The following is a 16,099-nucleotide window of genomic DNA, read 5'->3' as shown; positions in this document are numbered from 1 at the left end:
GAGAATGAGAATCATCAGGCTACTAGAATCCGAACTAGACTGATCCTGTGCCCCTTCATTCTTCCAGCTTGTGTGTTTTCTTAGCGATGCTCCCTGGAGATCACTCAGGAATTGAAATCCTGATAATTTTTTTTTCTCCAGATGCTCTCAGGTTCCCAAGCAGTGAAGGATATTGGTCACCTAAGGGACCTAAATAACAATGTGTTTATATTACAACTATATTTGAAATGCTGTAACCTAAAATCAAAGTGGCCTCAATTGGCTGAAGTATGCAACTTAAAGTAATAATTCCACTGCAGTGGAAAGTGCCTCAGTGCAGCAGCAGTGATAAATGTGCAAAGTGGTACAGCCAACATTTGTTGCCATTCCCTGTTTATCCATGAGAAGGTGGTAATGAGTTTCCTTCTTGAACCACTGCAGTCCATGTGGTGTTATGAAGGGTGTTCCAGGATTTTGACCCAGTGCAAGGGCAGTGATATATTTTCAGTCAGAATTGTGTGTGACTTGAACTGGAATTTATGGGGGTGGTGGTGTTGCAATGTATATGCTGTCTTTGTGCTTCTACCTAGAAGATGTTGTGGTGAGGATGACAGAATCATAGAAATTTTAGCAGAGAGGCTAGCTGTACATCATAATTAACTGCTTATTTTTTGTGCTGTTAAGGATTTTTTTTAAGGGTTTATCTAATTTCCTCTTGAGTGTACAATTGCTTTAGCATAATGGCCCTTGTGTGATAAATTCTGTATTGTAATGAATAACTTCTTTTGTGTTGGTATACTTATTGCAATTAAGCCCTTACTTGCCTACAATTAGGAATAGTCTTTTATTACTTACCCTATCAAACATTTGCATAATTTTATACATTTCTTTTAAAGTATTACATGGCGACAGCTGTGATTCGACTACTTGAAATTGTTTGGAATGTTTCATTTCATGTTTTACATTTGATGTGGCCTTTCTTGAGCTCTAAGCTGGTCACTGTGCTTTCTGTAACGAAGATCCCACATATGCCCCTCTCAGTCAGCTATTCGGGGCTCAACATGAGTCCCCAATCCTCCCCTCTATAGCAACCCTGTTGAAAATACTGCCATGGAATTTGGGTGTGAATGCTTTTGGGTTTAACTGAGACTCTCAGTAAGGCCCAATCATGAAGAAATTCTGCCTGTGGAGTTTAGTGGAAAGCAAATGGGCGGCACGGTGGCATAGTGGTTAGCACTGCTGCCTCACAGCGCCAGAGAGTCGGGTTCAATTCCCACCTCAGGCGACTGACTGTGTGGAGTTTGCACATTCTCCCTGTGTCTGCGTGGGTTTCCTCCGGGTGCTCCGGTTTCCTCCCACAGTCCAAAAATGTGCAGGTGAGGTGAATTGGCCATGCTAAATTGCCCGTAGTGTTAGGTGACGGGGTAAATGTCGGGGAATGGGTCTGGGTGGGTGTGCTTCGGCGGGTGGGGTGTGGACTTGTTAGGCCAAAGGGCCTGTTTCCACACTCTAAGTAATCTAATCTAATCAAACCTCAGGACTGGAACAGGATCAAAGGTACAAAATGGCCCAGAAAGCATTCCTCCAGTGTCTTATAGTGGTGTCATTATCCTTTCAGGCATTTACTGCTGCGGTCCTTGCCCTGTCAAAGCAATTAAAGAAGGTCATGTAGATGTGAAATATGATGCTGCGTTCATCTTCGCCGAGGTCAATGCAGATGTGGTTTACTGGCTGGTAAATAAAGATGGATCAAAACAAGAGTTGGGAGTCAAATACCACCAAGTGGGAAAGCAGATCATTACAAAAAGTGCCTACACAGATGAACGAGAGGACTTAACACATGATTACAAATACCCAGAGGGTAGGGCATTTTTACTGCTCACACTACTAATAGGGTTGTTAGATGAGAAAAATATTGGACTAATTTGAATGCAAGGTTTGTAAGCATGTGAGATTAGGTGGAAGCTGGTTGCGATGATGACGAGGTATAAATCAAATGGGAATGAAAACCAGAATTGAACTCAATCCCATCAGTGTACAAACAGGTTGCTTAGGTTAAAATTGACTCCATTATTGCAGTGTGAAGAGTCAACAAATATGTACAACTGATAAGCTGTTCTGTCCAATCATTCTTCCTCAATTGAATTCATCCCTCCCATCTTCCATCCTATGTAAATTTGCATTCTTCCAAAACTCTGCTGTCGATACTTTCAATTACTCCAAGTCTCATTAACCCAGCACTTCTGAGCAGATTGCTGGCTCTTGATCTGACAATACCTCAATTCTAAAATCCTTATCCTTGTTTTCCAACCCCCAGACCCCATATTCTGATAGTTTAATCTTGTCCTATGTTCCTTCAAGATCTTTACAGATCTCCAAATCTGGCTGTTTGCTTATCGAAGATTATAGATGTTCCACAGTTGACTGCCATGTTTTCCGCTACCTGGTCTTAATCATTGCTTTTACCAGCTTTACCTAATCTATCTAGGTATCTATTTGGTCAAAGATGTTTTTATTGGTTGTTCTTTTACGTAGCAGTTTGAGTTGTTTTACTGTGTTAATGTTGCTACATAAATATAAGTTGTTTGACTAAGTTAGATCACTATTTTAACAGATGTCATTCCCTTGTATAATAACATTGTCTGGAAACTGGGAGTGAGAAGACTCAATTGAAAACATAATGCTTATCTTGATTCAATGAGTATCTTCTCTCAATTTTTATAATTTTTTAAATTCTAAATTTAATGTCAACTATCAATTTGGGTCCATAATTGTTGCACTATTGATCTTGTTCATATTCAAAACAGTAGTGAATACACAAAATGATAGAAGTAGAGTAATACGGAAGCAATTATAGTATCCAATTGCATTAATTTGTAGGTCAATTAGACTAAGTTAAAAATCACACAACACCAGGTTACAGTCCAACAAGTTTATTTGGAAGCACTAGCTTTCAGAGTGTTGCTCCTTCATGAGGTGGTTGTGGACAAATTAGACCAAGATGACTTCAAGACTCAGCTTAATTAGTTGGCAAACAACATGAATTAAACAAAGAACTGCAGATGCAAGAAATCTGAAATTGCGAGAGAAACGCATCAGGTGTGGAGAGAAAACAGAGTTAACATTTTAGATCCACAGCCTGTTCTTCAGAACTAGAATTGTATGTTAAACTGGGTCACATTGATTACAGGCTCACTGTAATTAATCATTGTTGTTTCTGAATGGACTTCCAATTTATAAACAAGTGTGCGCCCTGCAGCTACAGGGTCTTAGCATCACTGTTCCCCAAACAATGTAGAAAAACGTAGGGGCTATTTCCATCACTTTCACCTTACCTTCTGCTATCAACTCCCTACCCCTGACTCTACACCTAACTCCATTTCTCATTACCTCACAAGGTTAACAGTGTCTTCCATTTCACAGGTTCTACAAAGGAACGGGAAGTCTACAGCAAAGCCGGAATGAAAATCAGATCTGCCAACATTCAGGAAAATGATTTAAGGATCAGCATTAAATATGCTCAGCCAATCCTTGGAAGTGATTTTGACATTTACTTCAGCATTGTAAACAATGGTTTTATGGACAAAGATATCCATTTAACACTGTCTGCAACCACTATAACATATAATGGGTTTATTTTAACACAATTCAGCAAGAGATCAACTACATTTACATTAAAAGCTGCCACAGGTAACTGTAGTTTTCTACTAAAATGTGAGTGACTGTATTTAAGCTCATTACAGTAAATGTTTGCTTTTATGGTGCCATGGTTTAGAGTTTGAACCTGAAATTCTGTAAGCCGAGAATGAAATAGGTGCAGTGAGTCTAGAATGCTTACTGTGCTAAGGAGGTAAGGAACAGTCAGCAATGTATTCCCCCAGGGAGAATGGGAAGTTGGAGAGACAAGGCACTGCACTTCTCTTGCATCTTGTCAAGGGCAGATCCAATGTTATTGCTGGTCAGGAATTAAACTATCAAGCATCACTTCTGATCTAAAGATGAAACATGCTACTCTGATATAATTGCTGTGCCTTTTTGATAACTGCATACATAAAGTACTTTTTAATAGTTTGTGATGATGCTTGGTTAACGCGTTTAAAATTTATCTGGAAAGTGATGTATGGTTGAATAACCTACCAAACATTATTGTTTAAAGTTTGGGAGAAGATTTGTAGGTCGGGTGGTCGTTGTTGTGGTTCTGTTCGCCGAGCTGGGAATTTGTGTTGCAGACGTTTCGTCCCCTGTCTAGGTGACATCCTCAGTGCTTGGGAGCCTCCTGTGAAGCGCTTCTGTGTTGTTTCCTCCGGCATTTATAGTGATTTGTATCTGCCGCTTCCGGTTGTCAGTTCCAGGTCGTGTCGTTTCGTGGCTAGTTGATGTTCATGGATGCGGATCGTTAGCTGTCTTCCTGTTTGTCCTATATAGTGTTTTGTGCAGTCCTTGCATGGGATTTTGTACACTACATTGGTTTTGCTCATGCTGGGTATCGGGTCCTTCGTCCTGGTGAGTTGTTGTCTGAGGGTGGCTGTTGGTTTGTGAGCTGTTATGAGTCCTAGCGGTCGCAGTAGTCTGGCTGTCAGTTCAGAAATGTTTTTGATGTACGGTAGTGTGGCTCGTCCCTTGGGTTGTGGCATGTCCTCATTCCGTTGTCAACCCAAAGGACGAGCCACACTACCATACATTCTATTTTTTAAATTTTTTTTTTAAGTGCTTATTTTTTCCCCCAGCACCCATGGTGTGTGTGTGCAGGTGTGAGACACAGTGAAAGACACAAAGTGCACGAATCTTTATTCAAATTCCACCACCAGGAAGATAGGAAAACACCCGGGTGGCCAGTGACAAACACTGCCCTTCACATCAAAGGGCAGTGCTGTGTGATCAAAACAGTGAGGGGGAGGGTAGGGACTAAATCAAAATAGAATTGGAGGGAGAAATGATGCACTCCACTCCCTGCGGCACCCACCTCTCCCTGAACTCCTCCAGGGTGTTGGTGGACACCGCGTGCTCCTTCTCCAAGGACACCCGGGCCGCCATACATTCTATTATTTGTGGTGGGTAACGCGCTCTCAGCTGTTCCATATATAAATCACGCCCCTTTTGCACTATCATTAATTTTTCTTCTGCTCTGTTATCCGGCTTATACACTTTGTATCTAATTGGAATCACCAAATGCTGAAGATCAGTAGGGTTTGGTGGCGCTAAACTAATATCACTCCTTTTTCGTCAAATCACTTTCCTCGTGCTGCTTGTCGTCGGTAAACACGCTCGGGCTGACTGAGGGACATTAGCTCCACATTCGTTAATAAGAACACGAGATACTTCCTGCGATTCGTCTGCACGACGTTTTCACTTTCGCAACTTGGACACTTGCTGCAGAAGGAGAATGTGTGTGTCCATTTATTGTTTTTATCACAGTGCCACTCTTCGTGTGGATCTATTCGTTACATCGGCCCCTTTTATCACATCGCCAAAACTTAATACTTGAATCACTCTTGGATAGTTTTTCAAAAATATATATAAGACCATCATGGTAAAACTACTTATTTCCACGTTTACTAATAATTTCTGTTTTCATACTAAAAATTCCTGTTCCAAAAATACAAGCTTAAAAACACTCCTATAACGAAAATACGTTGTTACTGAAACAACACAAGCACAACCTTAACCAATATAACGACAATTTTATATACCACCAATATTCAAAATATACGACTTACTTGCGGTGGCTAAGCGTCCTCGGTGGTCAAAGGGCAGTGGCTAATCGGCGGCAGCGAATCTGCTGTGGTGAATGGTCCCATCTCGTCTAAGCTGACTTGGGTATGTGTCTGTTACTCAGTTTCAAAACTAGCTGCCTGCCACACAGCTACTTTCTTCACAACCATCCTCCCCAGCCCCACAACTCCCCTCTCTCAACCCTGAGGGCACACAGCAGGAAATACCCTCAAACTTGTACTTATCTTTTCAAAAATGTTTTCACTGGTATATTTGCAACTGGTTCTTCGATCAGAGGTGTGCTGCAGAGGTTGTGAAAGGCTCTGGAAAGACCGTGTTTGGAATATTGTGAGCAGTTTTGGACCCTGTATTAAGGAAGGATACATTGGCATTGGAGAGGGTGCAAAAGGGATTTACTGGAATCCTGGCTGTGAAGGGCTTGTCATTGGAGGAGTCATTGAAGACTCTGAGTCTGTGCTGAACAGAGTTTAGAAGGATAAGGGGGATCTGACTGAATCTTAACAGGATTCTGAGAGGCCTGGATAAAGTGAACGTAGAGGAGATATTTTCACTAGTAGGAGAGACTAGGGCCCAAGGGCACAGCCTCAGAGTAAAGGGACAATCCTCAGAACTGAGACAAGGAGGAATTTCCTCAGCCAAAGGGTGGTGAATCTATGGAACTCATTGCCTCAGAGAGCTGTGGGGGCCAAGTCATTGAGTGTTTTATCATACTCAAATTGATGAGTTGTTTAGTAAGAGGATCAAGGGTTACAGGTAGAAGGCAGGAGAATGGGGTTGAGAAGTATATCAGCCATGATCAAATGGTGGAGCAGACCCGATGGGCTGAATGGCCTAATTCTGCTCCTGTATCTCATGGCCTACTGATCATTTGCTTCAACAAATGCAGGAATGGTTCTGTGGAACAAACTAGTTATTTGTCTTTGCTTTTGTTAGTTCAGAAAGAAGTTTTGAGACTGAAATATAGAGACTATGGTGAACATCTCTCTGAGCACAACTTAATTCGAATGACAGCCGTGCTAATCCCTAAAGGCACATCTGAAGTGAGTCTCAAGGAGTGCGACATCGCCCTGAATCTGCCTCGGCTCACTGTGAAGGTAACCATGAGATCCCTCAGAGTTGGTGAGAAAAACAGGTTCATAGTTTCTTTCAAGTGACATGTGATGATGATGTTTAAACCCAGCAGTGGACACATTTTCCATTTTGAAAGACATATGATTCTTCTCGTAACAACGCATGTGTACAGCTCCAGGTTTGTTTTAACTAGTGGAATCCTTTTCTGCCCCCATCTGGGTAGCTTTGCAGCATCAGATCAGAGTGAGGTCGCTACTTTTGAATGCCATGTTCTACTCCGCTTGCTTTTCATTTATTTTATTTATTTTTCCACATGTACGCTGACAGAAGGTTTGAAGAGTAAGAAAATGGTTTTATTTACAGCTGAATCACAGAACATTAAACAATAGCGTATTTAAGTTATTTTAGACGGAGTTGTCAAGAGTCCAAAGCTAAAGTAAGCACATAAGTGATTGCTGCAATTAGTGTAAAGAAGCAACAACATCTGTTTTACCCTTGAGCTGAAGTTAGTCAGAAATGAGCTACAGAAACCACTAGCTATGGCTATGTGTTGCTAGGTTGTGATAAGAATTTAAATATCAAGAGATATGAGACATCAAATGAAAAACAAGTGCTGATGATGTGCACAGAGGATTATGTTACATATTGGTTCTTCTGAAAATCTAGAGTCTGTGCCTTTAAGGTTGTGTTAATAACACATACAAAACCCACTGGCCAAGTCAGGTCAGATAAATATCGTGGAATGTTTGTCACAAACACTGCTGTCTGTGACGGAGCTAACACTGGGAGATGTATTAATTGCAAGTCAAGTGGTCATAGATGGCTTGAGTAGTGGTAAAAAGCTAATTATCATACTATAAGCTTTTTTCTCACAATGACAAAAAAATAATCTTAGGAATTGTAGGTTGCAAAATTGCTTGGTCCTGCATCTTTATCAGCAGATTATTAAATGAGCATGTGAACTTTCCTTACCATAAGAGTAAAATTAGATCCTTTAAATAAAAGTATTTTTGAGGTGAGTATTATTGTTGATTTTAATATCCTGGGTTTTTCAAGATATTTTCCAGGTTTTTGCATTTAATATGTTGAAGACAATCCAGGCGAAAAGGCATAAGCTAAAAATACCTCTGTAACCTCGTACAAAATCATCAATATAATTTTCAACTTAAAACGCAAGACACAGTAAATAACAAGCAGCTATTTACACATTGCATTAGCTCTACATGTGTGGTCCTCCAGGGCAGTTACATGATCTTTAAAATATTGACAAGTTATTTTAGCAGTAAAATGAGTTTATAGTATTTGTAGATGGATTGTGTTACAAAATGTTGATAGCTAGGTTTGGTATTTAAAAAGCACATCACCGCTATTGCATGGTGAACAAGTCTGAATATGTTTAAACTCTCAACTGACTGGGACGCAATTGATGCTAAAATGTACTTTTCTGTATCTGTTTTGAACAGGATATTATCATTGTACAAAATGTATCTATATCTTTTTATTTCATGGGGTATGTGTGTCTCTGTTAGAGTAGTATTTGTGACCAAAATGGAGTAGTTTGCTGGGCTATTTTCAAGGTGTCGGGGGTGGGGTTTGCGGGGTGAGTGGGAGGGTGGCGGGGTGAGTGGGAGGTGGTTAGGAGTCACCCACTTTGCTGTAGGTCTGGAGTCATGTAGAGATAACAATGCCAGACATCCTCCCTAAAGGACCTGAGTGAAGCAGATGGGCTTTGAATCAATGATAGTCTCATGGTCACCATTACTTTCACTTGATTTTTGTGGCCTAAATTTAACTTCCTCGTGTCACTGTGATGAAATTTGAACTTATGCCTACGAGAGTTATGAACAAGGGTCGTACTGGACTCTGAACGTTAACTCTGTTTCTTTCTCCACAGATGCTGCCAGACATGCTGAGTTTCTCTAGCACTTTTGATTTTATTTCTGGGACATTAACCTGGCTGTCTGGAGTACTAAACCAGTGACATTACAGCTAAACCATCTTGTAATATAGATGCAATCATTATCAATGGTCTTTAATGTAAGTCTTGACATTATGGAGGCACGCAGATGGAAACCTGATTTTTGAGCATAAAAACAACATCGAAGAAGACTTTTCTCCCAGATTTATGTCAGGGCCCATTTTTACCAATTTGATTATATACAAAGTCATACAGGACTTATTTGGTTTCAAGCACTCCTAATAAAATGTTACAAGTTAGATACTGATTAAAAACATTAATTTCAAATGGAATGGATGAAAATGTCTGAAACAGTCTTGCCTTGTTCTAGGTAATTGGTGAACCAATCCTGCATCGGGAGTTAACTGTCCAAATAAAGTTTGCAAATCCTCTTCCCATCACATTAACTGACGGCATCTTCAGTGTGGAGGGCACTGGGCTCACACATCTCCAGGAAATTAAGTCTCCGTGAGTAACAAACACTAATATCACCGTAAATAACAGAGATGTGTTGGAATGTGACTATTAGATATTGGGTGGTAACTAATCATCATCAGAGACTTGCCATTATTACCAATGTTGCTAATCTTCAGAGATGGAAATGAATATTTTTAATAGCTATCCTTTTTCATATTAGTCAAACAAATCAAAATATAGGATGTTACAGGTGAACAGTCCCTGTGTGTGTCTGAGATGTTACAGGTGAACAGTCGCTGTGTGTGTCCGAGATGTTACAGGTGAACAGTTCCTTTCTGTGTGGGTGATTAATACAAGTTAGAGTACCTGTGTTTGTATAATAGTGCAGGTTAGAGTACTTGTGTCTGTATAATGGTGCAGTTAGAGTCTGTCTCTGTGACAGTGAAGGTTAGAGTACCTGTGTCTATATAATAGTGTAGATTAGAGTACCTGTGTGTGTGTATAATGGTGCAGTTTAGACTACCTGTGTATCTATGACTTTGCAGAATAGCATACCTGTGTCTGCATAATGGTGTAGGCTAGAGTACCTGTGTCTGCATAATGGTATAGGCTAGAGTACCTGTGTCAGTATAATGGTGCAGGTTAGAGTATGTATGTCTGTATAACTGCTTGGTTAGAGTACCTGTGTCTGTATAATGGTGCAGGTTAGAGTACCTGTGTTTCTGTGACACTGTAGTTTACAGTACCTGTGTCTGCTTAATGGTGTAGGCTAAAATATCTGTATCTATATAATAGTGCAGGTTAGAGAATCTGTGTCTGTGTAATGGTGTAGATTAGAGTACCTGTGTCTGTATAATAGTGCAGGTTAGACTACCTGTGTCTATATAATGATGCAGATTAGAGTACCTGTCTGCATAATGGTGTAGGTTAGAGTACCTGTGTCTGTATAATGGTGTATATTAGAGTACCCGTGTCTGTATAATGGTGCAGGTTAGAGTACCTGTATGTGTATAATGATGCATGTTAGAATATCTGTATCTGTATAATGGGGCAGGTTAGAGTACCTGTATGTGTATAATGATGCATGTTAGAATATCTGTATCTGTATAATGGGGCAGGTTAGAGTACCTGTATGTGTATAATGATGCATGTTAGAATATCTGTATCTGTATAATGGGGCAGGTTAGAGTACCTGTATGTGTATAATGATGCATGTTAGAATATCTGTATCTGTATAATGGGGCAGGTTAGAGTACCTGTATGTGTATAATGATGCATGTTAGAATATCTGTATCTGTATAATGGGGCAGGTTAGAGTACCTGTATGTGTATAATGATGCATGTTAGAATATCTGTATCTGTATAATGGGGCAGGTTAGAGTACCTGTATGTGTATAATGATGCATGTTAGAATATCTGTATCTGTATAATGGGGCAGGTTAGAGTACCTGTATGTGTATAATGATGCATGTTAGAATATCTGTATCTGTATAATGGGGCAGGTTAGAGTACCTGTATGTGTATAATGATGCGCATGTTAGAATATCTATCTGTATAATGGGGCAGGTTAGAGTACCTGTGTCTGTATGTACTTTGTCCCCATGATTCTCCATGTAATTAATTCTCAATATCAATCAGAGAACAGAACAGCAAAGTAGTAGGCACCTCCTGACAGTAACAGAAGATAGTGGTTTCGGTATTAAATGATGTGGAAATGCAATGTGATATAAATGACAAACAACTCAAGACAATATTCTGTATAATGGTGCAATTAAGATACCTGTGTCTCTGTGACAGTATAGGTTAGAGTACCTGTGTCTGTACAATAGTGTAGGTTAGAGTACCTGTGTCTGTGTGATGGTGCAGGTTAGAGTACCTGTGTCACTGTGACAGTGTAGGTTAGAGTACCTGTGTCTCTGTAGATTGTTCCATGTCCTGGCATCTTTTAGACACTGTGTAAGCAAGCACTGCCACCTGCTGGCCATTGCCAAAGTAACTGATCGGGTGACATTATAGAGATGGTTTCAGTAATACCACAATGAAGGCTAATGTGAATGATCAGCAGTGTATTTCAGTGGGGTTTGAAACAAAAGCTGCTGTGTAATGTGAATTAGAATACCAGCCCTGTCTATGTATGTGTATGTTTAAAATGCAATGATAAAAAAAATTATATTTTGACAATTGTTAATTGGTGCCATGAATTGGACACAGCCTTTTCATTTCTCAAAGCTAAGCTCAAATCCAAATGAGACGTGTGCTGGATTTATTCTGACCCACCTGTTAGCCTAGTTCTGTTTGTTTTTAAAATTAACTTCAGAAAGCAGATAAGGTATTGCCTTCCTGTTATTGGTGATGTTTTGTGATTATCTGCTGGAAACTATGTGCCAGAGTCTTTGAATATTGTCTTGCGTTGTTTGTCATTTATATCACATTGCATTTCCACATCGCTATCTTTTAATACTGAAACCATTATCCTCTGTTACTATCAGGAGGTGCCTACCACTTTGCTGTTCTGTTCTCCAATTGATTTTGAGAATTAATTACATGGAGAATCATGGGGACAAAGTTGTCATGTTGTATGTCACTCTGTCTTCTGCAACACACAGTGCAAATAATCTGATTGCCAGAGCCATTTCATCCTATCAGCTTTTTGTTTTGACAAGAGGGACGAAATACCAGAACCTTCATCAATTTGTTACATACATTGCAATAGGGTGTTGAGATCCTGGGCTGTTGGCATTGTGCTGCAGACACTGTAAGGGACTTTGTGCCACTTCATTCTATTGTACACATTAGAACAAGCCAATGAAGCTCTCAACTAGCCCAGTACACAATGACACACTGACACAGGGCTCCATTTTCCCAGTGATTGATGTAGAACCATTTACACAATTTAATTGAAGGATTCTGCCATTTCGTTTTACATTTTCTTGTCACAAAAAAGCTATTGAATACGTTGCAAGGGAAGAACTGTAGCCGTAAAATTACTTTTGACCTCTAAGGTCCAGGCTTAGCCTGAAGCCAGAGCAGTAGAAAGATTTTATCGAATCTTGTTACTATGCTATATAGTCAGCCCTGCAAGTTGTGCAACCCAGCTTCTCCACTCCAAATCAACTCAGCAGGCTGCCACTCAGTCTCCCACCTAGACAATCCCAGCTGTGCCAAAAGTTAAAAAGAAAAACAAAGGCGTCCTCAGATACTATCTACTTATTTCTATCTTTATTTCTAATCACGGCTATTGTGACTCTTTCAATCCAACTGCTTCTTATCTTACCTTCCCCCATCCTATCTTCGAAGACTGCCCAAGAAAAGGCAGCATTCATTACTGTCTTTATAAGTTCAATATTTCTGAGTGTAGGTCATAATCAAATTCAATCCATACATGATTTTAAGTGTGTGAAAATGAGGCTATTCTTGTTGATGTGGGAAGCTGATATAGATCTATATCCACCCAATACTGGAGCAGTTTCATTCAATTTTCCCTGGAGTGTGGAGTCTGAGGGGTGACCTTACAGAGGTTTACAAAATCATGAGGGGCATGGATAGGATGAATAGCCAAGGTCTTTTCCCCAGGGTGGTGAGTCAAAAACTAGAGAGGCGTAGGTTTAAGCTTAGAGTGGAAAGATATAAAAGGGACCTAAGGGACAATGTTTTCACAGAGAGGGTGGTACGTGTATGGAATGAGCTGCCAGAGGAAGTGGTGGAGGCTGGTACAATTACAATGCAATTTAAAAGGCATCTGGATGGGTACATGAATTGGAAGGGTTGAGAGGGATATGCGCCAAGTGCTGGCAAATGGGACTTGATTAATTTAGGGCGGTTGGCGTGGACAAGTTGGTCTGGTTCTGTACGTGACTGTGACTCTATATCAGTGTCACTTTCAGCTTCCTCTAAGTATGCCATATGAATGAATTTCCAAAAGAAGATTAAACATAGGTCATTAATTGGTCTTATGCTTTCAATATTTATGTCTCTATGAAATTTTTTTCCCACTGTTTCTCACTATATATTTTAGATGATAACTGTGTGTTTCCAATGTAAATAATGATAAGGTAATTGTATGCAATCCTATGCAAGGGAATGTACATCTGCATCATATATATCTATATATATAAAATATATATATATGCATTTCACAAATCAAATGTGATCCATTTGATCATTTTACATGATTTTGATTTCATTAGAACCCCCCCCCTCCCCCATTAGAAGAAACCCTCTTAACATTTCCCTTGCTTCTGTTTATTTCTTCTCTTTCTAAACAACTGAAGTACCACAGCAATCCATCCTGGACAAGAGGTGGTGGTGAATGTATCCTTCACACCAAACAAGACAGGCTTACGGAAACTGATGGTGGATTTTGACAGCAGCAGACTTCACGATGTTAAAGGTTCCACCAAAATTATTGTCAGACGGGCTTAACTGACAGCCTCTGGTATTTTATTAAGTATTTTAATCCGTGGATGAATCAGCTAGGAATCTTATCTCTTTAGTCTAACAGAACATGTGGTTGCTAGTTTCAAATGTTGATTAAAATTACTGTCGCTAGTGCTTTAGCTACCCAACAGTGCACTGACAATGTTGTATTAAGGGATAAGATAGTTTCCATGCTACATGCATCGGACAATATTTGCTTAAAACTAACAGAAAGCTTTAATGCAAAGAGTAGCAAACCAGATATTCAGCTTTCTGCTCACATTTGTCACATGGTGATGTAGAAAGCAGTACAAACACTGAGGTTGCTGGAAATCTTAAATAAGAACCTAAGGTGGAAAATCTCAGCAGATCAGGTAGCATCTGTGGACAAAAGCAGGGTTAGTGTTTCAGATCAATGACCTTTCTTCAGAGTGTTGATGAAGAGTCATCAGCCTGAAATATTTTCTCTTTCTCTCTCCATGAATGCTACTTAACCTGCTGAGATTTTCCAGCCTTTTCTGTTCTCATACAGTCTGTAATAGAGAAGTGATTTTTTTAGTGATAGTGGAAATCCACTTCAGATCATCAAAAGTTCAACATGTCGTGGAGTACTCAAGTTTTGCAAAGTATTGACTTGAGTCTTGAGTTTATCTGCTGACAGTTATGGATTTTCTTTTGCTTGTGAAAGCTATGCAAACAAAGAATGAAACAACTAAGAGTTAAAAAGATAATTAGGTCTTCCTTTAGAAAGAAACCAGTTTATATAGAAGGTAAGGGGATGTATATGTAAATATATATTATGTAATTATTATGCCATTCTCTGTTATGTCAGGATGTTTATCCATTTTTCTGGGATTTTTTTGCTTTCTGTTTAAGCTAGGAGAGATGAGACTCTATGTTCTTGATGGGGTGATTGGGTGCTGGGGGATTTGATGGCTCTGACATTCTGTCTACAAACTGAGAGGAGATTGAGCAAAGCCCTGTTGGGAGAAAGCGTACATTAGAGTGTTGCTACTTTATAATGACTGCTCAGAAAAGACTGTTACGGAAAGCCTTTGAGAGTCAAGCAATTCCCTCATTTTTCCATCTTTTAACCGAGAATAGCTTTCTCTTAAAAGGTTCTTCTTCCTCTCTGTACCCAGCGATGACCCAGTTTTGCCATTCAGTTTTAATTTGGCAGCTCATGGCTTGGGCTGTTGCTATAATATGAAGTGGACAGGACTTTCAGCTGATAATTGTCTAGTTTTGATGGCACTCTGCTCCCATCAGAGGCTAGTAACCTGATAGATATCAGCCCAGTATTGCAAGAACTGAACTCATGTCTCGGCACGCTGTATGGAGTGGCTCTGGATCAGAAGGAAGAATTCTGTTGTTCAGTCAAGAATCACATCAATATGAGATGTTCCTGAAATATAATGGAACATAGAATGTTTCCAGTACATAAAGAGAACATGTAGACTGTGCTGACTCTGCAAGAACAACTCAGCAAATCCCATTCCTCATCGCTTTCCTGTCACCACGGAAATGCTTTCCTTCCATATTTTATGTAATTAGTATTGTTTCTCAATAGATGGGCAGCTTCAATTGTTCAAGCATGATTCAGATTTTATCACATAGTAGGCTGACTACTTTAATAAATGTGATTAATGCAAGCACCAAACGCGATCTTAAGTTGAGTAACGTGACATTTGTGTGATTCAATAGTTGTATTTGACAGGAAATGTCTCTGGAAGAACAACAGTTTTACATACATTATATCTAGTATATAATAGTCTAGAATATCCTTTTATTGTCACATATATTCCAGTACAGAAGTACAGTGAAAGCTTTTTACAACGCCTGCCTCTAATGGAGCCATTGTACAAGTCCAGGTACAAATCTTGGATACAAAAGAGGAATAAAAGGAAAAGTAGTGGCATTACTTGACGTCTAAAAAATATTAGAAATAAGATAGTTATAACATAGTTGAAGGATTGACATTACAGTCCAGTAAAGAATATATTCCTTCCCACCTACCTGCTCCACCCTCCCCTCCGACCTATTACCATCACCTCACACCTGCATCTACCCATCACTGGAGAGGAATTTCTTAAGTGCATACAAGACAATTTTCTGATTCAGTATGTGGATGTACCTACTAGAGAAGGTGCAAAACTTGAACTACTCTTAGGAAATAAGGCGGGGCAGGTGACTGAGGTGTCAGTGGGGGAGCACTTTAAAATAGTGATGGAAAAGGATAGACCAGATCTAAAAGTTGAAGTTCTAAATTGGAGGAAGGCCAATTTTGATGGGATTAGGCAAGAACTTTCAAAAGCTGATTGGAGGCAGATGTTTGCAGGTAAAGGGATGGCTAGAAAATGGGAAGCCTTCAGAAATGAGATAACAAGAATCCAGAGAAAGTATATTCCTGTCAGGGTGAAAGGAAAGGCTGGTAGGTATAGGGAATGCTGGATGACTAAAGAAATTGAGGGTTTGGTTAAGAAAAAGAAGGAAGCATATGTCAGGGACAGACAGGATAGATCGACT

The 16,099-nt window shown here is 39.7% G+C and overlaps 1 protein-coding gene across 3 annotated transcripts in view; it reads left to right on the top strand.

Annotated features, from left to right (window-relative positions):
* tgm2l (transglutaminase 2, like) overlaps positions 1-13,965 on the top strand; it is a 31,305-nt gene extending 17,340 nt beyond the window's left edge. For 2 of the 3 annotated variants that reach the window (XM_043707130.1, XM_043707129.1), the window contains 5 exons: positions 1,598-1,840; positions 3,403-3,669; positions 6,646-6,806; positions 9,072-9,208; positions 13,429-13,965. In XM_043707130.1, the coding sequence (XP_043563065.1) occupies positions 1,598-1,840; positions 3,403-3,669; positions 6,646-6,806; positions 9,072-9,208; positions 13,429-13,579 (959 nt within the window). In that variant the 3' untranslated portion in view covers positions 13,580-13,965. The remainder of the gene's footprint in view (positions 1-1,597; positions 1,841-3,402; positions 3,670-6,645; positions 6,807-9,071; positions 9,209-13,428) is intronic. The other variant, XM_043707131.1, reaches the window with a different exon arrangement.
* The last annotated feature ends 2,134 nt before the right edge of the window (positions 13,966-16,099 follow it).

This window comes from Chiloscyllium plagiosum, chromosome 17 (genome assembly GCF_004010195.1).
Source record: "Chiloscyllium plagiosum isolate BGI_BamShark_2017 chromosome 17, ASM401019v2, whole genome shotgun sequence".
Lineage (NCBI taxonomy): Eukaryota > Metazoa > Chordata > Chondrichthyes > Orectolobiformes > Hemiscylliidae > Chiloscyllium > Chiloscyllium plagiosum.
The sequence above is the reverse complement of the archived record's forward strand: the minus strand, read 5'-3'. Positions and strand labels throughout refer to the sequence as shown.